General features: G+C 41.5%; 1 protein-coding gene across 1 annotated transcript in view; it reads right to left on the reverse strand.

Moving 5' to 3' along the window:
- Positions 1-24,533, reverse strand: part of rabgap1l (RAB GTPase activating protein 1-like) — a 92,778-nt gene that overhangs the window by 65,977 nt on the left and 2,268 nt on the right. Inside the window, exons 2-11 of the mRNA XM_036522430.1 lie at positions 21,835-22,033; positions 21,490-21,682; positions 17,213-17,420; positions 16,582-16,756; positions 15,912-16,072; positions 15,208-15,318; positions 14,009-14,075; positions 10,937-11,039; positions 7,220-7,386; positions 5,748-5,874 (exon numbers count right to left, since the gene is read on the reverse strand). Coding sequence (XP_036378323.1) covers positions 5,748-5,874; positions 7,220-7,386; positions 10,937-11,039; positions 14,009-14,075; positions 15,208-15,318; positions 15,912-16,072; positions 16,582-16,756; positions 17,213-17,420; positions 21,490-21,682; positions 21,835-21,972 — 1,450 coding nt within the window. The 5' untranslated portion in view covers positions 21,973-22,033. The remainder of the gene's footprint in view (positions 1-5,747; positions 5,875-7,219; positions 7,387-10,936; positions 11,040-14,008; positions 14,076-15,207; positions 15,319-15,911; positions 16,073-16,581; positions 16,757-17,212; positions 17,421-21,489; positions 21,683-21,834; positions 22,034-24,533) is intronic.

Genomic DNA, 24,533 nt, shown 5'->3' on the forward strand with positions numbered 1-24,533 from the left:
GCATTGACCGGCACCTACATCAGAGAGCCATCGTTTTGCAATCTGTACAGCGTTAATCATTAATTGCAATATATGCTAGAGTCGACTTTCGTTTATGGTGGTTTCTCTGTTTAGACAGAGTGAATGTACTGTAGGACACAAGCAAGCACTGACAGACATGGTGTGTCATCCCCCTCACTGTATGTTCCAGTGTTCCTCACACCACTGCTAGCTCAGAGAAACCTTCCTGTCATGGGAGAGTGCAGTGCTGTGCTTGTGGAAACCCAGCACCGCCGCCAGTATTTACAGTGTCATATATTCTAAATTAATGTTCATGCAGCATGTGAGTTTCATGAAAGTCTAATGTTCTACCTCCTGTTTGCCCTTATTTTAAAGGCCAGCAGCCCTTATTTGTCCTTTAAAAATGGTTCATAATGACCTTACTGAACTCATGGTTATCTTGAAATGTGACCCCCTTACCCTAACCCCAGCAAGTATTCCATGAAAAACACTCACTAATCATTACTTTAAAAATGTGGTACTGTTAGTGGTTGCTCATTAGGAATGGCTTATAAACTATTGCTGCAAAGACGTATATTCATGCAATTATTTTCCCTCATATATCTTTTTGTACAACTACGCAGTCACATTTACTGTAATGAGACCTTTTCACTCTACAAAGAGTTAGAGTGTTCTAGATAAAATGTCGGTGAAATACCATCAACGTCACATCCTCAAGATAAAATTTACTAAATTCACTAAAAAAAAAACCCTTTTGCACGTAACCTATTTATTATGCTATGTAGTGCATGTTACATTACATGGTTCATTAGATTTTCGATAGCGTTATTAAGCTTCTCATAGTTTTCAGTTAGCATTTGCTATATATTTTTAATGTTAAATCACTGTTTCCTCAAAGCTAAAATTAGTTTTCTAATCGCACCGGTTTTAGCATACGCACTAAACGGCTAATTACACCGGTGTGACCGTACACGCGAAAAGGTTAACTCTGCCAATAAGGTTTTGAACTGCAACATTTGCAAACCTGACCTTGCCTGGCATGGGAGCACATCAGTTATCATCGAGAATCTGAAGAGGTGGCACGTTGGCTCTCTGGATGATGAAGACTCGTCTCGTTAAGTTAGTTAGCATAGCTAATGTTAATGTTAAATGTTAAAAGCCATGTTACTTCGTTTTCTATTTTGAAATACATTTTCTCTTGAACAATAAATTATTAATGACGTTGAACATACAGTGTAGCAAATAATAACCTATTATTCACAACGATCCTGTTCACATTCCAAACGTGCCCTAACTTTACAATGTTAACCCAGAGCCCGTCTGCTACTTAGAAATTCTCTGCTTAAACGTTGAGTGCCGAGTGCACAAGTTTAGAGAACACCGGAGAATTTGATACTTTCTAAATCGTGAAAGATTTTTACAACTCGTGTCTATGCCTGCCTGCCCAATGTGGGTTGCATTCGAATTAATTTGAACGAGTTATGGGTTTGTTGGATCTCGTAATACTACCATGGGTGGCTTTCTTCAAAGGAAGCAGACTTGTACTCCCCAGCAAGGAACTGCCCTCACTGAATTAATCCTAGTAACCATTCATTAAAAGACGTATTTTTGAATGAAGTTCTCACCTTTATTGTCTTTATTGTTAGTTAGCATATGCCTAAAACAACCTCAAGCTAAATTTAAAAGTTGATAGATAAATAAGAGCCACTGAGTAATTGTGCGATTCATAATTTGAATAGTTGATTATTCGTTTCAATAATCGACAGATTATTCGATTATCAAAATAGTCATTACTTGCAGCCCTATTTGAAACTACCAATGCATCACGTCACATCATGAATTGTTGTCATTGTACACTGTCCCTGTTTTACTGTTAAAAAATAAACACCTGTATGAGCATCTTGTTTCATACTGCATAATATGTGACTACGGAATCTATAGAAAAATGTCATATCTTGAACAGAACACCATTAATGCCATTTTTCATGTTCAAATATGAAAGAACAAGTTTTAAGAATTAAAAAGCAAACATAAATGACCAAAACAAGAGCACTAAAAGTTAGGTGAAACAACAGGAAAATTCAATTTTTCTTAACATGGATTCCTTCATGTAACTTCGCAATCAGCATTTCATCTCATCACTTGAACTTTCTTACTGACTTTGAGGGCCAATGTCAAACAAACCCCTACAATGTGATTAGACCAATGGTACTGTGAGGCATCCCCCCGGGGATGTGAGGGAATTTCAGGGGGATTGTGGTTTGCAAGGACTTTTATGAAGGACTTTGTAATAATACATGAAAAACCAACATCAAAGTATACAATGAATTAAAAATCAAATAACTCTCAAAACACTAAATTTGTTACTACGCGTAGCCTGCCCTTGTGCGTTTTTAACTCCCAAACTCATTACTTACTTTTACATTTTTAAGATCACATTTAGGCGTCCATTACCAGTACAATACAAGCAGACGTATGTGGCATATCTGCTACAGCAGAAAGTAGCTGTACACTATGAGTAGGTGGACAGATGAACAGCTGCACAGAAGTAGCTAACTAAGTACCTAGTGTTGCTGAGAGAGAATAAAAATACTGCCCTGACACCAGGGCAAGACTCCCCTGTCCCTATCCTGTTCAAACCAACAACGACAAGAACATGTGAGAGGCCTATTTGGATTTCAGATTTACTTTCAAAGTGGTAAATAGGAAAGTGATGTTATTCACCAGAAGTAATGTTATTAATCAGAAGGTCATTAAACATATCATTATGTTTTATTCCTTATTAAGTGGGCTAACATTTAAGAGTGCTGAAATTGTTATGGTTTGTACATACTGGGAGGGGTCGGAGAGGCAGGGGGTGCAGTAATTGCAAAGTTAAGGGGACGGCTGGGCTAAAAAAAAAAATATTTGAATACGACTGCATTAGACAAAGCAACACTGGGAAAATAATCAGCAATGAATTTAAAAAAGTATCTTACACACTACCTCACAGTCATATACGGTAATTTACAAAATACATTTACTTTCCCTCAGTTCATCTGAATTTGCATTCCCTTGCTTCAGATATTTTTTTTCTTCCTATAATTCTAAGGGAGAGCAGACAAGATTTTGTAAGCATAAAGCCAAAGTACAGGTTAAACACTGAAAAATAAAAACGGAACAAGTGCCTCTGCAATCATTCCTCCTCTTCAATGCCTCCCTTCCATCTATTATGGAAAAAAAATCTGCCATAATGGGAATATTAAATGAGGTGTATAGCAGATCTCCCTGCATGTAGCCAACTCTCAGGGCAGCCCTTATTAAGACGCGCTGGTGCATTAGAACTCGCAGCTGTTCACAGAACATTAGTAATACATTTTTATTCACCATAGCAAAAAATTCCTCTCTTCTATTCTTAGGCAGAAGTCCTCATTGGCCAGTCGCAGATGTAGCGCATTCTGTGTGAAATCTGGTACACATTACACAGAGGTTTCGGTCACTAAAAACAGATTTCTGCCTCTCTGATGTTTTCAAGCGTAAGAACAAGCACATTTAAAACAAATGTAGTAAAATGTTACAACACTAGAAGGTGCAATTTAAGTTAGAAATATTTAAATATGATGAATGAAGCACATAGCAATGATGTATCATATGTGGATTTTCTGAGAGGAATGCTAATTGAGCTGCAGTAGCAAAATGTCCAGTCCTTTCAGATTAGCCACAACAGTATCTAAAGCTCCTTTCATTCTATATGTTGCATATGAAATCTGTTCAAAACAAGGCTGCATCTGCCAGGACGGCGAAATCAGTACCGGGCGGTCACATGACATTGCCTCAGCAGCGGGAGCCAATGCCACTTAACCAAACTGGGATCCATTCCTGCCAAACGGCTGAGATAACTGCTCGACAGCCTCCAGGTTTCTCATCCCCAGCCTGCGCTGCCTGCTGTCCAAAACAAATACACTTTTATACGCCGCAAATGGCTGCTATCTTTCACCCAGAGCTATGCTCAAACTGAAACTAAATTAAATTTCACAGTTGATTCATGGCTGCCAAAACGCTGGGAAAAATGCAAAATGAGCCAACGTGTTGTTCATATTAAGTTCACTGACAGAATCTGGACTGATGATCTCGTTTGTGTGATGTGTTACCACCAGGAGAAAATCCATTTCTAAAAATAAATAAACAAATAAAATATAAAAATGTGTTGAAGCAGCTATTTGGGCCAAGGCAATCTGTTCTTTTTTTCAGCACAGGCTCTCAAAGGCAATTTAAGTAAGCTCAGAGACATTGTCATTCTTCTTTTAAATTGAACAACACCAAGTGCACCTCTGTATTTAAGGGAAAATGCATACTTCAATCAACTGATATTGGTATTGCAGTCATCAGATCTAACTACACCAAAAACTCACTGTCGTAACTGTTGCACCACAGGGGAGCAGTTACGCACAGTAAATGTCAAGTACAGGACAGTATAACACTGGAGGGCACCTAACAGTAAAGTGCAGCACATCACAAGAGACAACCCAGCAAAACATGCAGAATACAGAGGCACTATGCAGTCTCTATACCCGAATACACTGACAGAATACAGATGGGCTAGGTAGCCTAATGCAGACTAGGGAGGGACTGTGGAGGCTCCATACCCTGTCTCTAACACAATACAGAGGGACTGTGCTGTTAACAGAGTACACAGAGACTGTGCAGTTTAACACAGAATACAGAGGGACTGTGCTCTTAACAGAGTACACAGAGACTGTGCTGTTAACAGAATACAGAGAGACTGTGCTGTTAACAGAGTACACAGAGACTGTGCAGTTTAACACAGAATACAGAGGGACTGTGCTGTTAACAGAGTACACAGAGACTGTGCTGTTAACAGAATACAGAGGGACTGTGCTCTTAAGAGTACACAGACTGTGCAGTTTAACACAGAATACAGAGGAACTGTGCTGTTAACAGAGTACACAGAGACTGCAGTTTAACACAGAATACAGAGGGACTGTGCAGTGTAATGCAGAACTCAGAGGCACTGTGCAGCGCAATGGAGAGCACAGAGGCACTGTGCAGTCTTACACAGGGTAGAGGGGCACTGTGTAGTCTAACAGAGTACAGAGGCAATGTGTGGTCTTAACAGAGAGCACAGAGGCACTGTGCAGTCTTACGCAGGGTAGAGGGGCACTGTGTAGTCTTACATAGGGTAGAGGGGCACTGTGCAGTCTTACGCAGGGTAGAGGGGCACTGTGCAGTCTTACGCAGGGTAGAGGGGCACTGTGCAGTCTTACGCAGGGTAGAGGGGCACTGTGCAGTCTTACGCAGAGTAGAGGGGCACTGTGTAGTCTTACGCAGGGTAGAGGGGCACTGTGTAGTCTTACATAGGGTAGAGGGGCACTGTGTAGTCTTACGCAGGGTAGAGGGGCACTGTGCAGTCTTACGCAGGGTAGAGGGGCACTGTGCAGTCTTACGCAGGGTAGAGGGGCACTGTGCAGTCTTACGCAGAGTAGAGGGGCACTGTGCAGTCTTACGCAGGGTAGAGGGGCACTGTGCAGTCTTACGCAGGGTAGAGGGGCACTGTGCAGTCTTACGCAGGGTAGAGGGGCACTGTGCAGTCTTACGCAGGGTAGAGGGGCACTGTGCAGTCTTACGCAGGGTAGAGGGGCACTGTGCAGTCTTACGCAGGGTAGAGGGGCACTGTGCAGTCTTACGCAGGGTAGAGGGGCACTGTGCAGTCTTACGCAGGGTAGAGGGGCACTGTGTCATCTCCTTACCTTCTTCTGGCTCCTCATCCTCAGCAGGGGACTGCAGACGCCCACGAGCTCCGTTGGCCCTCTCTGTCTGTCTCTGCAGGCTCACCACTTCAAACATTGCATCTCCTTGACCATCCTTCTCACTGCCCTGCGCGCGCACACACACAGAAACACAGACACACACACACCACACACACACCACACACACACACCACACACACACCACACACACACCACACACACACCACACACACACACACACACACACACACAAAGGAGGATAAAAGACAACCTATCATGTAACTATACAGAAAGACAAAGCAGAGCAAGAAATAGAGAACGAGAAAGAGAAATTTCTCTATGTAAGCTGAAACATTTTAAAGCTAAAATTGTAGGACAGTAATCACTGAGTCAATAAAAGATACAATCATCAATATGAGAAACAGAATGATTCTACAGAAACGACCACAGATTTCACTGTTAATTCCTGCACTGTTCTAGAATGTGAATGAGGCATGTGGATGGCTGCGGTGGGGACCGTCTGTCTTAGTATCTTCAGCACGGTTCCAAAAGTCCCCCACGCACACACACTGTTTGGAGTTAATGTCGCCTTTGCCATTGCCTGGGGTAACAGCAAAAATATAATTACGCATACAGGAGGAAATTAAAAATGAGCAGTGACGGGAAACACTGTGCTATAACTACCCGCTTTCGGGCACTGCGTCTGGTAATGGGGTTCACGGGGAGCAAGTTGCAATCAGAGCAAGGAATTATTGAGGAGGTTTGACCGTAGAGGCCATTTCTAAGGCTGTTATTTGTCTAAAAGTTTGATCTCCATCTATTTATTACACTATAATTTGGCTTTGCTAAATGTGCTGTACAGTGTACTATGTACAGTGTTTCAACATGACCAAAAATGGTACCACAGGGGTAAATACATTTAGAGCGACAATAATTACACAGTAATTCCTCTTACCTAACGAGAGACCTAAACAAATAAATAATAATAAAATAATAAGACTGGATTGGATCTTGTGCTAACACCATAATATTATCTTTTAATTAGCTTTTAACTACAGCACAGGCATTCTTCCTCTCCGTGATGAGATAACTACAGAGGCAATCAGGCAGTGACTGAGGCAGCAGCCCTAATTACTTCAGCACGATAATGAGAATCGCCCTCTTATTAGCTTCAAATAATACAAAGCCTTGATTTGCCGCTTCACAGGTTCCAGCAGGAGAGTCCGTGTTCATATTTTCACTTTTCAAAAGGGCTTTACTTCTTATTTCAGTTTTGTTTTCCATTTTAAAAGTAGGACACTCACAGGCACTTGTGTTTACACGAGAAATAATGACGGAAACTCATCCATTCATGAGAACAGACAACTGTATACTGCCCACTCAAAGGTCGTGGTGGTGGTTTGAGTGTAGTTTGGTATACAGGCTTGGCATGAGATGTGGCAACATAAATACAGACATGACAGGGGCGGTACCTGTTTGAGTTTGAGGTAGAAAGTCTCAGTGAAGGCCTTTCGGCTGAAGTACCAAAATCTCTCGTTGGCCGGGTAGACCCGCACAAGTGTCTCTAGCAGGAAGCGGACCGGCTCCACCACCTCAGTCACCACCAGGTCCACAGCCACTGTCATGTACACCTGCTTATCTAAGGTGAACAGGAGACACCATGGTCACAGCTGCGCTTGCGTACAAATGAACTCAAGGTGTATTGACGGGTCAGTGTGGACGTACTTGAGTATCTGTGATGTCATAAGGGATGTCAGAATGGTGTGCTACTGTTTAAATAAGTGTGAGTGGGCTGGGCTTACGAGGATTTTCAATACGGTCACATTATGTGACACATGCAGTACCAGTCATTTCCTGCTTTGCAATTTATTAGCGCTTATAGCAGGTTCCTTCTTCAAGATGTTTCTTCTGTGAAAGACCATTCCAAGCAGTAGACCACACACCCACTCTGAAGTAAAGGAACTCTTGCCTTTCTCCTGTACTTTGACGGGGGTGTTCTGCGCTCACCTAACAGGCACGCGCCTATCTCAGCACGAGCGCTATGGGTGATTACCGCACAAGTATCCATGCCAAACAGATACTCATCCTGACCCATCCTGCTAACACAAATTGTAAGCCCTGTTTTACTGCAAAGCGTGGGCTCAATCTGTGGTGGAACAGCTCCCTGAGAAGTAATGCAGCAGAATTCGGTGCCAGGTTTATAATATGCGGTTATTATCTTTTGGGATCAGTCCTACTGCGTGCATGTTCTCCAGTCCAGTACGCAGCGCGGGGGGGAGTCTCGTCTTTTTTGAGCCTGTTATTTTCTTCTTCAGGGTGAAGTAATCATGACAGAACTGAATCCAATAAACATGGAGTAGTGAATAATTATCATGCTCTTACAAGGAGGAAAATAAACCCATTTCACACCAAGAAGGTTTTATGATTTTAATTAATTAGAAAAAAGAAAAGGACAACCTTAAAGCCTTATAAGAAGATGCCTAAAAATAGATTCCAATTACGATGTTAAACTCAAGCATAAAATCCTGATTCAGAAAGATGTTTTGGAAAAACGGAACTTCAAGCTCCAGTTATCAAAGAACCATGCACCTTCAACATCACGGCAGCCACAGAGGACAGGGCAAGAGAGGGTTAAAGAGGAGCCATTTTACACACCACACACATAAGTTACATCCGGGTTAAGTAGTACAAGATACAGTTCTAAGGGAACTGGTTAAAGGTTACTGGGACATCACAATTTTGTTAGGGATTTGTGTCATTTGGATGAGCCAGCTGCTGGCTGGTCCAGTCACTGCTGTGGGCAGATTCTCGTTGATTCGAATCATAGGGTCCAAGGAATGGCTCTAGTTATCTGGCAATTTGGTTCTTGCCAATCACTAAGCAGAACAATCCTATGCTGTCATAATTTTATGTTGTTGCACACTGCCCATGACAATTTAGCCTCCTTTTATAATTTCACCATATTTCACTCAGTGAACCGTTGCCATGGAGCTAAGGAAGCACAAAATCTGTGCTTCCAGTTGAACTAACCACCATCCATCTGGGGTTTCATGGGAACGGTCTGCAGAGATCAGGGTCACAGTTGTGCTGTCAGTGGTCAGTCAGGAAACTCACTATGGACATGCGGGCATCTGTCCTCAAAGAGGGTTCTGCATTATACTGCTTTAAATAGGGTCCAACTGAGCAAATCAAAGCAAATATATTATATATAATTTTTGGTTTGATATAAACATATGAATATATTTTTCAAACTGTGTTTGGTTATGTTCTCATGTTGTTCTCCCTTTGCTCTCATTGTATCAATTTGCTTCTCTTATCATCTTGTTGCCCTTTTTGCCTTTTTATTATGCTCAGAATTTTGGTAGCTGCTTAAATGTTGTTATTTTCATGTATTTTCAGCAACTGACTCAGTGGAAATGTCAGTGGGAGGGATGCTCCACAAATAATGTGACTGACTGAGCAAATGATTGCTAATAAAAAGGATTTACATTTACTTTTTTCAATGTGGCTTTAGAAAATCCACTTGCAACTCTAGATTTCCCAGAAAGTATAATGTATATTCTTTTATTTTAAAAATTAAAAAAAAACAGAACTCACCCTTGATTCTTGGTTTGATAGATGTTTTTTTTAATTAAAAATCCTCTTTTTTCACTCTGATACTCAAGTCACCCATTTTCTTGAGGTTCTTCTGGGATGCATTTAATGTATCCTGCCTCATGACCTTGTAAATTCGTTGTATGAATATATACCACATAAATAACAACTAATAACAAATGATGTGAAAAATGGCAAAAAGCACAACATACCTGAATACTGATTTTCCCAGATAATATTAAAAATGTGTAGTGCACCTTACAGTGATCTAATATTTATCTTACAGTGATCTAACATTTATCTAACACTGAAAACTGATTTTAAAAAAAATTCTGTAAAAAGTATCTCCAGACGAACCAAGGGAAAGTTTTCAGTTTTCAGACTCAACAGCCATTCCAGAATGGCTTCATAAATGCTTGACACATCCTTCTAAATACTTTCAGTGAAGCCTTTTTACACTAGTGTCTGTTGTTGTGCTTAAATGCATGTTTATGTGATTTAAAGATGGCCACTGTTAGTAAACTCATACACAATCAAACAATTCATTCAACCATTTTCTCACAGAGAAATCCTCTGCACCTTTTTGGAGGTCCACAGACCAAACAGTCTCATCATGGAATTATAAATAGAAGTTGAAGATACTGCAGGTGAGCTCTAAAAGCAATGGAGGGCACTGAAGTGACAATCCTTTCAGACTTGAGTAAGAGAAGTAGTTAGCAAAAATCAAACCGCATTTAATCTTTAATACATTTTTTTTTTTTTTTAAGTTTGAGAACATAAGTTCATTTCACCTCACGTTCTATCAAACCCATTGAAATATGACCCAAGCTCATAAATGGCAGCAAATGAACCCTTTCTGAAATTATGGTAAGGACTGGTTGGCAAATGTTTACAGCTAGGCATGAGAATGTTTTTTTTTGTATTGTTGGATGTGAGATATACATTCAACAGAATGTATTAAGTGAACAACTGGTGGAAAGATCTGGCTGGCTGCTTGCAGCAGGTGTTTCCTTATACAGGCAACGAGCCTGAAAATGTGGCACGCAGAAAACCCCAGCACTGACTACTTAGGATAAATCATGTGATGCTGTAGCAGCAGCTTCAGTATGGGTACACCCATTGTGTAAAGGTATCACAGATCAGTCTATTTGCTAATATAGGCCAAACCCATAGAAAAAATCACCAGCAGTGAAAGGTGATTTGACCTCTATTTCAGTAGTGCAATGACTGCTCAAAACAAACTGAAATCAACTGCCATAATCAGTAACAGCATTTGGCATAGGCAGTATTGTAAATGTTTTCCAGATAACACTTTCACACTTTTAAGAGATCTTTTTCATTGAACTCGGGCAAGCTATTTTAACCACATTAAAATGACAAAATTATGCAGGGTGAGTTATTGTGAGTGGGAAGAACAACAACTGAAGACAACACTAATTCTTAACAGTCAGGTAATCCCATGCAAATATATGGTTACCCTGGGTAACTGAGATACCAGTTAATGTGGATCTCTGCCATAGGAAGAGTAACACAGAATTAGGAAGTGTTTTAGTATTGTTGCCATAAATTGTTCCCAGGTCAACTGATGAGCTCACCTTTTGGCGTGTCTTCATTCAGCACCTGGAAAGCAGGCGTGTTGGGGCACCAGGTGCCTGTGATCACATAGGCCTTTCCATCTGCGCTCTTCCCCATTGACTCCTGCATGCCCACACACAAAACACAACACAAAACTGGGTTACAATAACAAATACTACACTGCAATGTAAACTTCTACACTCGCTAATTTAAACATACATATTAGCGTTACACGTTCTCATTCTCAGCATGGATTCTCTGTAATCACCAGGAATAGCAAGCTATCTATCGGGGCAATGACCAATCTGCTTTGCACTGTACACAAGCTATGGTAGCTCTGTATGATGTACTCACTGTATCCCGGGCCCCGTAGCTTGTCTCCTCACTAGTATTACTGGAATCAGTGATATGCATCCAGCCAGCTAGCTAGCTGGGTAGCAAATCAAAAGGATTTCTCACTCTTTCTGTTTTTGTCACTGGTTGTTTTGTGCCACTCATTCTAGTTTGAACTGTAGACTTGGTATCTCCGTCTAGACAGTGCACTAAACAGCTTCAGGGAAATTTACCTATTTAGTTACGGGGTTGAAAATGTGGCCAGTGCAGTATGTGAGTCTGGTGAATGTGTTTCTGGATGGAGGCATCCAGGATGAATTCATCTGTGATTGCTGCCGGCTGACTGAGCACCTTCAGAACAAGGTTCTTGACCCCAAGCTCCAAGCTGCTGGCCTTCGCTGGAAAACCTAATTGTTAGAGTTCCAGGAACAGGTTAGTACACCTTTTAGGGAAATTGTGTGCAAGCCGCAGAGGGGGAGGGGGCATTTTACAGCAGCAAGGATGAGTAGGTCGCAACTAAAGGCCGAAAAGGGGCAACCAAAACAGAAATTGTGGTTTCCAACCATTTCCAGCCCCTGAGAGAAGGATCAGGGCTGTGATTCTTAGAGCAGGGGGGACTAATGTATCTCGGGACACCTGAGAGGCCATATTCTATAAGAAAACGGTGAGATTCCTTTGAATGTTAGAAGTACAAAAAACATGTTTGAAGTTAGAAGTTGTTGTGGTAAATGGGTGCTAGAATGACATGACTGGTATTACAGAGACTTGGGTGAGTAATGGGGGGATGAAAAGAAGTACAGCATTGCTGGGTTTAAACTGTTCAGAAAAGATATAACTAGCACAAGAGCAGCCCTGGGGTAGCCCTGCTTATAAAAGAAAACCTGGATGTTCAAGAAAATGCAGGGACTGACCCCCCCCCCCCCCCCCCAAAAAAAAAAAAAAAATCCTAGCAAAGTTTTTGGATGTTTTAAAGGACTGTTTTCTAAACACAGTATGTTATCTCCCCCTACTTGAGCAAAATCACACTGAGACCCTTTTTTAATAATCCTGACAGAATCAGCAGGACTGATGTACAGTAGGTCCCACTGGAATCAAGTCACAGAGGCACACTGGAAAGTCAAAGCCACGTCACCCAAATCTAGGGTTTTCAATTTTAGGCAAGGCGATTGAAATATGATGAATTTGAATAAGACACACTTAATTTAAGATGCTTTAAGCAGCACTGATTAAGCACCACATAACCGTAAATGAGCATTCATGTAAATTCAAAGAAATTACTCTCAACTTTCAATATGACTTCATTAGTAAGTCATATAGAGTAAGGAAAAATAAGTAGGATAAATGAAAGAAAGTGACAAGGTGAGCAGGCAAAAGATTTTTTGAGAGGAAAAATATAGATGCAAAAAGTAATCCTAAACGCTAAATTCAGTATTGTATAAAGTCAAGGAGGAGGTTAGACGCAGGAAGAGGTTCTTCAAGAGAACTGATCCCCCTCTTGGATTGCCTCATAAACCTCCTCCTGTCCCACTGCTTCTCCACAAGCTTTTCTCTATTCCACACTACCCTTCCCTGAGTCTATCTCCAAATTCACAGCTAATCCAGTTGTTTGCAAAACTTGAAAAATTTGGAAGCTGTTTAGACAGGCCTTTAATCTGAAGCCCCTTTCAGCTCCCTGTAAATAGAAACCACTTGATTCCCCCCTCTCTGTTTGATGGAGCTTTTAATTCCCAGAGTAATACTGGGATCAGCACTATTACAGATCTGTGTATTAATGGAAACTTTGCTTCCTTTAACCAACTCACTGAAAAATTGTTGCTGTTTCATTTGATTAACCCACTCTGTTTCTGCCAAACTACTGTTACGTGGGGTGGAGGGGTGGGATTGAGATGGGGGAGGGGGTTTGCAAAAAAAAAAAAAAAAAAACCCTAAAGGGAGGGGAGGGCATTATCTATGTTGGTAAATAACACTGTTTTTACCATGATGTGTACTTGTGATTGAACAACCCAGAAATAGACTTTGGACAACAAAGATGTTTTGTTTTACTAGTGATAAGATATTGCAGATAAACTGATGTTACTTTGTTGAGAGCTTCACTAGGGATGAGGCTACATGTTTGCCTACAGTTAGGGCTGATACTCAGGAAACATTAGACAATATTGACATAAGGGCCTGTGAAGTATTGAAAAAAGACCAATAAGGCAGCAGGCCTTGATGTTTTATACCCAAGGGTACTTAAAGAACTAGGAGAGATTATTTACAGACCATTAACAAAAATCTTTTTGCGGTCTCTTGGAACTAGAGATATTCATGATGACTGAAAACAATGCTGTGCAATGTAAGCTTCTGGAATACATTATAGGGCAGGTTAAAACTACTGTGGGAAATAACAAGTCAACATGTTTTGCTCAGGGACATAATGTTTCTTCAAGGAACCTACAAATGTGTTGGCTGAAATTGGGCCGGATTTTCAAAAAGAGTTCAAAAAAGTACATGAACGACAGAATAACAAATTCCAGCCCTGGCCCCATTTCTTGACATTAAAATTCTTAATTTCTCACATGGTATCTAATGTACCTAACCAGCTACCTTACCAGCCTGGTACAGCCATTTGTCATATAGCTTACCCGGCAATTTAACCTTGCCAGCTAACCAAAGACAGCTAGGAGTCCACACAGAAACAAAATAAGGTAGCAGGTTTACACAGCTAGCAACGTTTGTGTCCATGAAAATTGCACTCCAGAGGAAATATGGGCCCTCACCATGTCTAGAAGGTGCATGTCACTGTTCCGGACCTTCTGACCTGGGCTCAGCAACATTCCAAAGCACCTAGAACCCCAGATACAAAGAGAAAACATGACAATAGGGTACCACACAAATAAAAACAAATGTTTGTGTTTGCACAGTACACACTGTGTTTGTGTCTTCCAGTACTCAACTGAAGTTCTCATCCAATTGTTATCATCAATTTCCTAACTTAATCGATTAAATCAATGTTCATCTAGAAGTAAAGCATATGATATATCCTCTTATTCATGTTTTTCAGCTTGTTGCATGCCTATACGTGACAACAAAGGTGGCGGTCTCACAAATCCTCCTCTCATTCTGGGCTACAGTGTGCTAGTTTTCAAGGAGTTAATCTTCTAATATGTGTCCACCTGGCAACAGCGACATTACAGCTGCCTGACATTGCTCAGTAAGAGAGGGTCTGTCGCTTCTCTCTGCCAAAGCTTGTGCACCATCTTGTGGATACTGCGAGAACTGTATTGTTTATTATAAAGTTAATGACAACTAACATCCTACTAGATACTTCACTCTGTAGAACTGTATAGAATAATACAGTATATCATACTAAATACATTTAAGTGAGAGAAAACAAATTCACATCAATAACTTATGAAAGGAGAGTTTATTGTACATTGCAACCAGTTCACAGAACGCTGCTCAAATAAACTCTTTCGTGACCTTTAAAGAAAGGCTGAGCCATTAGCATAGCAATGTTTGATGCTTCCAGATCACACAATGATAAAAAGACAATCAAGAGCTGACCTAGTTCTCCAGAACTAGTGTTTTCTCTGGAACATTACATACACAGGCACCTGGCACGCTGGTTTGGAATAACAATGACATGGTCACAAGGTCTGAAGAGGAATCAGGTTTTTCTAGTTTCTTGTCTTGCCACTGTTTATTGATACAGTTTTGGTTACACAAAACTGTTATTCAGATGGCCTCCTCTGGTATATAGTATCTTTCCTCTAATTGGCCATTTAAGGATTCGTTTGTGGACGGCACTGAATTTGATCTTAATTTGAAAACAGCCTTACAGATGCCAATAAGTGCACTGTGGCTGTGGCCTTGATTCCATGTGACCCAGCCTCCCATCTCCCCCGGCTGTTCCTGCCGTGTACCCGTTCATCAGGTCACCCGCTTTCTGGAACAGAAGCACGCCCCAGCTCCTCACCTCTCGATCCCCAGCTCCTTGTTGCTCATTTGTTGGACCGTGACCACCACCTTCTTCAGCACTCCCTGGCGCAGTTTGAAGTACAACTTGTCCCGGTCCTTTGGAACTGGGCTACAAGGCAGGGTGCAGGGAAAGCAGACTTTACACTGACATGTCCTCTTAAGCATCTCCAACATACCGATTACATTACATTACTGGAATTTAGCAGACGCGGTTACCCAGAGTGACTGCCATAAGTTACAATTTTTTACATTTACACGTCGCTTTGGATAAAAGCGTCTGCGAAATGAATAAATGTAAATGTAATGGATATTTACTGAAGCAATTCTGGGTTAAGTACCTTGCCTGAGGGTACAACAGCAGTGCCCCAGTGGGGAATCGAACTGGCAACCTTTCGGTTAGGAGTCCTGTGCCTTACAATTATGGTACACTGCTGCCCCAGATGCCTTTTTTTTTAGTGAGGTACTAATTAAGAGTGCTAACCAAAGCAAATGGGTACAATTACGATGAAATATTTATAAGGCAAAACAAATTACTTTGGTTATCACAATAATAACAGTCAAGTGTGCCCATGGGGGTTAACCTTGCTGGGCCAGTAATAAGAGTTTGATTGTCACTGATTGCTATGAAGAGACCCACATGGCAGTACACAGTGGTTACAAGGTCTCTGGGCACTATAAGGCAATGTACAGCCCGGTCCTGACCTGTAGTTGCCTTTGCCGTCATCCTCTCGCACCTCCAATGAGACGGTGAAGGTGTAGACATCACCGTCAGGAGAGAGGGGTGTCGCGGGGTCTCGGACATCAGGCGCCGGTTTGGAGGAGCGCCGGAATGCAGTTGAGAAACTGTATAAGATTCGGCTGACCTGAGAGAGAGAGGGCAAAAGCTCATGATGTTGGTGGAGAAACTTGGAGTACATCTACCTCTATGGATGGTATTACCAAATCCAAACAATACTAATCGCTGAATAGCACTAAAAATGTTGCCATTAACTGTATCTATTATCACATTACATTCCTTTACCAGGCACTCTTATCCAGAGCAACTTCAAGCACAACAGAACATAAGTGTATCCATTCCAGTTAAATGACAAACAGCGTCAGACCAGGTAACAGCGTCAGACCAGGCTACCAACACTCCAAAGGCCAGTATTATGACTATCATTTAATGATATCTACTGGAGCAACTGGAGTCCAGTACTTTCCTCAAGATTCCCCTCCCCAGATTTATACTTCCAATCTTCTGGTTACCAGCCCTACTACCCTAACCACCACACCACCAGCACCACTACCACAACAGATAATGACGCCAATAGACCTCCTCCAACAGAGTACATTTAATGCTGATGAAGCACAAGCTGGTGGTGAGACTCACAGCTTCCTTTATGTGGCAGGAGAAGACGTGGATCTGGAAGTCCTCGCTGCTACGGTAGCTCTCGGTGAAGGAGAAGCAGTCGCTCTCCACAGAGCCCTCGCGGCCCCGCGCACAGAACAGGACCTTGTAGATGGGGAACGACGCGATCTCCGTCCCAGACGCCTGGTCCACGATCCTAAACCAAAGGACAGGGCAGAGAGGGAAGGGGGTTATGGCTATACTGTTCAGAGGGGATATGGAGGAACTTCCCTTGCGACGATTCCTCAAACAACAGTAGTGATGGACTCCAAGAACATGCATACATATCCAGCAGTATTGTGCACATTAATGTCTAAATTACATGGCAGTGTAGTATAGCGGTAAGGAGCTGGGCTCGTAACCGAAAGGCTGCCGGTTCGATCCCCTGCTGGCCTACTGCTGTTGTACCCTTGGGCAAGGTAATTTACCCAGAACTGCCTCAGTAAATATCCAGCTGTATAGATGGACAACATGTAAAAACTGTAACCTATGCAAGTTGCTCTGGATAAGGGCATCTGCTAAACGGCAATAATTTAATGTAAATGTAAATACAGAACACATCAACTGCGAAGGTAATGCCAGCAGCATGCGGGTCTGTGCCCCTGCGACTGACCTGACGGAGCCCTCTGGCACGTTGGGCACATAGAGAGTGACGGGAATGGGCACGGCGCTCTCCGCCCGCAGGGTGGACATGGCCCTCTGCGCCTCAGCCTCACTGCGGGGGGCCTTCACCCAGGTGCAGCCCAGGTACGACAGCTTGTTGAACTGAACGCTGTCCTCTTCCGGGACGGTGGAGCCACCTGATGGGCACGCTGACGCGTCTGTGTGGAGGAAAGACTTTCGGGTAATTACGCACATTACGTACATCAGGTGGAGAAATTTCCATGCACAGGCGAGGGACACAGAGCAATGTTGTTAGATGATAACTCTATGGCTTCATCATGTAAAATATGTTCTAGTATTCGTTTTTGTTTACATGGGCATGTACCTACACAATACACAGTGTGACAGGTGATTTTTTTATTTAATTGTGAACGACGGAAGATGCAAATAATATTTTTAATTAAAATGCAATAAATTCTCACAAAGGCGACTAACTTACTGCAGGGAGTGAATGGTTTTAGCATGAAGCCAAGACTGCGTTTGCAATATACGTCATCAAGGAAGCCTTCAATTTAATTTGGGCAGCAAAACAATTGGCAGGATGCAAACATCAACTAATAATAACAGTGGATTTTGAGATATTATCATTACTTAAGACACAAAAGTGAAATTTTGCTTCAGCAGTAGCCTTATAAGCACAAGTTGCCATTTAAAAAAAAAATCTGAGCCAGCACAAACAAAATGTACCTTTTTTCACAATATATGGCCCGGATCTGAAGCAAAGGCTAAAACAACTGAAATGACACAGGACAACTTTTTCTGAAGTCCCCAAGGTATTTACTGACTTTTCCCCAGCTCTGTAAGTGTAGTATAGCCTGACTGTACTGTTATTGAGTAATAAACCCAGGGAATTTTACTAGCCATTTCACTACTTTTTCAGCACACCTTGGGAAACCCCCTGGGTTATGATTTATTTTTCCACACTTTGCGATGATTCACAATTTAACATCTGTTTTCAAGCTGATTACTTGGAAAGTTTCTATTTCTTGAAATGAACAGTGCAAATTCTTTCAGATCACAGTACACAATGTGTTTTTGTTTCTCAACCTCTACTTGCATGACTGAAAATTAATTAGGCCTCTTTGTTTTCTGTTTTTATTTCTGATAACATGGTGTTCCCTTAATTTCAAGCTGATAAGGTAAATAATAAAGTCAGGATTTTATTATAACAACTCTGCATCTGACTACAATTACTCCTAACTCAATGTTTCACCTAAAACAATGACATTTTGTCACATTAAATTAAATTTTAAAAATGAATTTCATCTGTCAGATCACAAGAGCCATCAAGTGTACTTTTACTTCTCGATTTGTGTGTGTAGTGTTTTAACAGAACTTGTTTTCATCTAAAGAGTCCAACCTGCAGCTTTGCATCGCAGAAGAAGTTTCATTTGATTATTTAGGGGATCTGCAATGCAGACAATGCAGAAGTGAACAGGTGTCTGTGCCTCCCATAAAGTAATTTCACAATGCCATCATGACTATGGAGCAGTTGCATTAGAAGAGACTGGATGACTGAAAAAACAACACAACTTAACTCAAAATATAATACAGTACTGTGTCATGTCAACAAGCATGTTGAAACTTAGCCCGAGGAACGCCCATACAGGTAAATAATCAATCCAGGTAAGGGAGGTTAACTTATGTCAGGTAAAATACCTTTGAATACAGCAAAAAGTCACACTCACATCCCCAGAATTGGTAGCAGGTGCAGGACTACATCATAACTGAAAAAGAGCCCTCACACTACTTGAATGCTTCCATTAACACAGACTATCTGCAGGTATAGGTTTTAGTTGGTGTATACAGCCAAAAAGGACATTGATGATGGAAACACTTAAAAACTGGCTTGATATCAACTTCTTCATTTAAGCCCTTGTGTGACAAAGTACAATATGTAGCAAAAAATTCTTCCCATATAAGTAGAAAGGGATCTGTGTCCCCACCCCTCTGAGGAGTCTTAACATGCTTTGTTCCACAGTGTACCTCATTAAGGTTGATAGTCCATGTTACCTCTACATGCAAACAGAACCACTTGGGAGCGTTAGAAGACTGCAGACTCTGTTTCTTCTTTTTAAAAAATACCTTGGCGACCTCAGAAAAAAAAGTCCCATGAGAATAATATTTGTCTTGTTGGCTTTATTGTGTAAAACCGCTAGTGAGGAAGTCACAAGTGCGGAGAGGAAGTGTGGGTCAAGGCCACATCTGCTTATACTCCAACTCTCGCAGACTCTCACTGCTTAAACTTATACTGTGAAAGTTGAGACCTGTTTTTTTTTTTTTTTTTACAGCTTTCCAAAACTGAATCACTGTAAAGAAATCCCATTAAGGGAGCTGCACCTAATAAAGAACTCTACTGTCACTGAAATGGAATTACCCCAGTAAGGGAACAGTTGTAAATTTATAAATGCACTCAATGACACCTTTATGAACTCGGGTAAACACCTATTTGGTTTGGGTTTGCTTCCTCATCTGATATGAAACATAGCAAAAACACTAAGAATATTTTTTTGTGGATGAGCACCCACCATGTTCGATCAATTTTCTTGTATATTTTTCTATTTTTCTTTCTTTTATATTTTTTGCTACAAGGGCTTGCTTCACACCATTCTGTTTACTTGTTCACCAAATATCCAGTGCTTATACGTATGGCACAGCAATACTTTTGGCCAAATGATAACTAATGCCGGGTTCAGACTACATGATTTTTTTGTCTTTCACGACGGTCACCATGTCAGACTAGGCATTCATGCCGCCATAAAATCATACCTCGTCTCGATCGGGAGACTGGCAACAGTACAAGTTTGACCCCCACCAACCATCGTTCACGTCCTTGCGTGTCGTCGGGGAGGCGAGTCAAGAAAGTGTCAATCATGGCTACATGTTGCTGCCGAGTTCACGCATTAATGTTACACCGGAGAATTCGCTATCAGCTCCTATATCGCAGATACAGAATGTGCCTCGTTGTCTCTAGTACATGATTTCTACAACTAGTGTAAATGTAGTTGTAAGTTTAACAAATATGATAATAATAATACTGATTACTGTTATTACTGTAACTCCATGCAACTGATAGTTAACACTTAATGTGTAACCACAATTAAAATAATATTACCGACATTTAACAATAATATACTGTTACTATTCCTAATTTCCATGTTTGCAGAGAGCACTCTGTCATCCTATTGGTCAACTTCGGAACACGTCTTGGGAGATTCTCAAAAAATTCTCACATGCTAGACTTTTTGTCAGGGTGTCATGGGACATCCCAGATGCCACATCTCTGTTCGTTGATTATGTCACATTACAAGACCTGTTCATCGTTTGGAATCGTTCCCGATGTTCACAATCGGGCCCGACGCTGGAAATTTACCGGCTAAGACAAAACCGTGTCAAAATCGGGCTGAAATCGTGTAGTCTGAACCTGGCATAACACTGGTGTGTGATCTATCGAGTAATAGTAGAACAGCATGGAAGCCCTTTGGCTTGCAATCTGAAATGCAATCTTAGGCCCAACCCTTTCAGGTTTCCTGCCTTTACTTTTCAAATGTGGAGCATTCCAGCTGAAATTGTACTTCATTAAATGATGAAGATCTTACAGGGTGTCAGGTGCTCACAAGCTATTATAATTGTTTCAATCAATTTTTCTAAAATTGCGATTCCCTTTCTGGCAAAACGTGCATCAGGTTTCACAAAATAAGCTCACAGGAAGCCCATGACAAACAACAAGTGCCAGAGTCCAGAAGCCATTTTTGACAAGCCATTTCATGTAAGAGTACAAAAAACAAGCAACAGGAGAGCCCAGGAAGAAAAACAAGGGCAAGCAAAACTACACTTTGGACAGGAGTAGAAGAGGAGAAGCTGACTGAGCTGTGGCAAGAGTATGAGTCCATCTTTAGGGACTCATGGGTATGCACTATACTCAAAAACCTCTCAGCAAGGTAACACAAAACAACCTTGATTATACGAGTACTAAAAATACTATTATAATAACTGGGTCTGGAAACAAATTATGTTGTCTGAAAACTGATTTGATATCTCAGTCCTGCAGTGGCCACCTTGTATAAAGTGATGACTACACTCGCAGTACTCACTTAGGATTTAAGGAAATCACACTGTGTATAAACTAGAGACCAGCACTGGGCTGTAGCCGCTGGTCTTGACAGGCTTTGCTCCATTTCAGATGGCTTAGCCTGGAGTCTGAGTCCCTCTCAGTGATAAGTTTACCTGCAGGGGAGGTGTCCAGAGCTAGGCTAGGGGGAGGCTTTGGTGCTTCAGGAGCCGCGAGCGCCTCTGGGCCAGGGGAGCCTTCTCTTTCATTTTCCTCTCCCGCTCCTCCTCTCCTCTCTTCCGTTCCCCCTGCATCCTCCAGCACCTCTTCCATTGCTCTCTCCAGCTGCTCACTCCCATTCCAGGACATCTGAGAAAATAATTCATAAACGCGACACAGCCAATTTCAATGGGAAAATTCTTCAAACCAAATGTCCTCTTTTTCTGCATTTGTGTGAGGCTGGGTTAGCATGCGGATGTGACTGAGATACTAAGTGTGTATGCAAGAGAGAGAGCGAGCACCTTGAGTCTGGGCTTGCCCTCGGACGAGGAGGGGGACCCCCCGGCTGAAGGCTGCACCAGCACAAACTCCTCGCTGGTGACGGTTGACACAGATTCTGTGGAGCCGCTCACTTTGCCCAGAGAGGAGCTGTCATCCATGATAGCCTGGAACACTCTCCCCCCAAAGCACTGTGCTCGGTCCACTGCGGCAGCAGACGCCCTGCATGCGATAGACACACATGGGCTATTGATCGTGCATTACATTACATTACAGTCATTTAGCAGACGCTCTTATCCAGAGCAACTTACATAGGTTTTTACCCATTTATACAGCAGGATATTTACTGAGGCAGTCCTGGGTTATGTACCTTGCCACCTTGCTCAAGGAAACAGCAGCGACCCAGCAAGGAATTGAACCAGCAACGTTTTGGTTACAAGGCCTGCTCTTTACCACTATGCTACACTGCCGTCCCACATATGCATACACACACATAAGGACAGCCTATCTTTTTATTACAATATACGCCACATCTGATAAAGAAAACAATTTACCAATGTTATCCAGTCATAATTTATCCGACAGGGCACCACCGCAATCTATATGACGATCACAGAAGGAGATACTTTAAATGCGATGAATGCCAAGCCATTTGAGGCTCATGGTAACATTTCATCCATCATCTGTCAACTGCACAGAAAAGGATCTGACCGGCTGTGCTTGAAATATAAAAACCTTATCCTTCTTTGACCAGTCATTTGCTGTGTTTGAGAGTCCTGCAGAATAAAGGTCTGAGCCTACAGAAGAGTAAAACCGCTGACAGCCCCAATGGTACATCAAGCTTCAATTACAACACTGTCATCTGAAATCTGACATTACTGACTGCACAGCTGAAGTACACTTAAGTTGTGCTGATTAGTTCACAAATATGTTCAATATCATTAGAGTAAATGCTAAGCTGTTTGCAGTTGGCTATTTAGAGCAGGTAACAGTCAGTAAGTTGTAGAATTTTTCTGAAGGTCAATAATGGCAGAGGGTGCAAGGGTTGCTGAAGAGAAACTAACCTTGAAAATTGCAATGACCGTGCCCATGTATACACTACTGTGCTGAAATGCGGCAAAGGTTGTCTATTCACTAATAACCCCTACAAGGCAAAATATGTACAACTGTAGTAAGTGGATGCTCTTTGACCTTAACACTGCATGCAGATACACAGCCTGCTTTGCCTCATTTTCAAACTGGAACTGGCTGCAGTCATGTGGTCACATCACACTCATTCAATTAGCTGAACTGCACAATGAGGAAGAGAAAAATGAATGAATTCTTTTAAGTTCTCTGCTGTTTAGGCAGATTCCCAAGGAAGGTGTACAAGGTTCAACTGTTCCTCCATAGTGTAGAGGCCCCACAAAAGCGCAAGTACGCACACCCACGCACACGCACAGTTCCCCAATTAGGATGTGAATGCATGCTAGGTTGTCATCCTACTTGAAAATTTCATGTGATCATGACCCAGGCATGTCAATTATTAAACTGAATAATATTCACATGAGAAGTTACTGGAATGTTAAAAAGATTATTTCTGTTCCTATTTTCCCAGTACCATTGTGGCTTCATATAATGAACAGCAGGTGAATAATATAAAATTGGGTACTTTCCTATGCTGGAGTGTGTAGGAATACAGATTTTGCTTTAACTGTGGAAAATGTGGAAATGGAAAATAATAAAGGTGTTTGTTTCATTTTGTTTTTGTTTTTATTTTGTGACATTACTCTTATTGACATGCTTTCCTTACATGTTGGCTGTTTCTTTCTAGCAAAAGAGAAAATGAACAAAACAATGCTTCATTATATTCACATAATATACCAACCATTCTTCCATTAAGTAAGCTGGAATTTAATGACATTAGTAACCCATTAATCCATTAAGCAAGCGGTCAATGACTAATAAGCTAATGACAACCAGTTATTTGCTGAAGCTACCATAACTATCTTGGGGTCCACGCTACACTGAGTCTAATGTGTTATTATATAGGCTATTCTTTGGAGCTTAAATGAATTTAACTTAACTTCTAGACTGGCTTCCTCTTAGTCTGTTCAAGTGTATCCCCCTAACATTCCAAACTATATGAATACAGGCCCTGACTGTTGTTGAGGAACTGAAGAGAAAGCAGGAGAGTGGAAAAAACTTTCCAGCTTTGAAAGCTTTCTGCTGGATGTTTCTATCAGCATTTTTTGTTGTTGTTTGTTTTCAACTTAATCCGTTCCCAGAATATTTTAATACAGTATTACAACACTGTTACCTTTCTGTTACATAGCACTATGTGTACAGTTATTGTAGGCTCCGATGCCTTGGAGCTGCTTGTTAAGTCTTTCTAGTTCATGGCACCCACAACACATGCAGTTTCTTGGACACCGCATTTTGAAAATAATGAAGAGAAACTGCCACATAACATAGGTCTCTTCTCCTTTTCTCATTAAGCCACGCTGCTCTGCTCTTGGAACTTGTTTTTTGTACATTACATTACATTGTACACAACAGGGTCTCATCTAGCAGTACATTCATGGCACACATGTATGCCTCAGGCAGACACAGAGCTACAGTCTGATTTTTCCGGCCTTCTAGACCAAACAGTATGCAAAGACACACATACAGAGTTCAGTTTAGACTATATCCAATGCAAAAACAGGAAGTCAGTAAGACAATAGTGTTCAGTATCTCTGCA

The sequence above is a fragment of the Megalops cyprinoides genome, chromosome 2, assembly GCF_013368585.1.
Source record: "Megalops cyprinoides isolate fMegCyp1 chromosome 2, fMegCyp1.pri, whole genome shotgun sequence".
NCBI lineage: Eukaryota > Metazoa > Chordata > Actinopteri > Elopiformes > Megalopidae > Megalops > Megalops cyprinoides.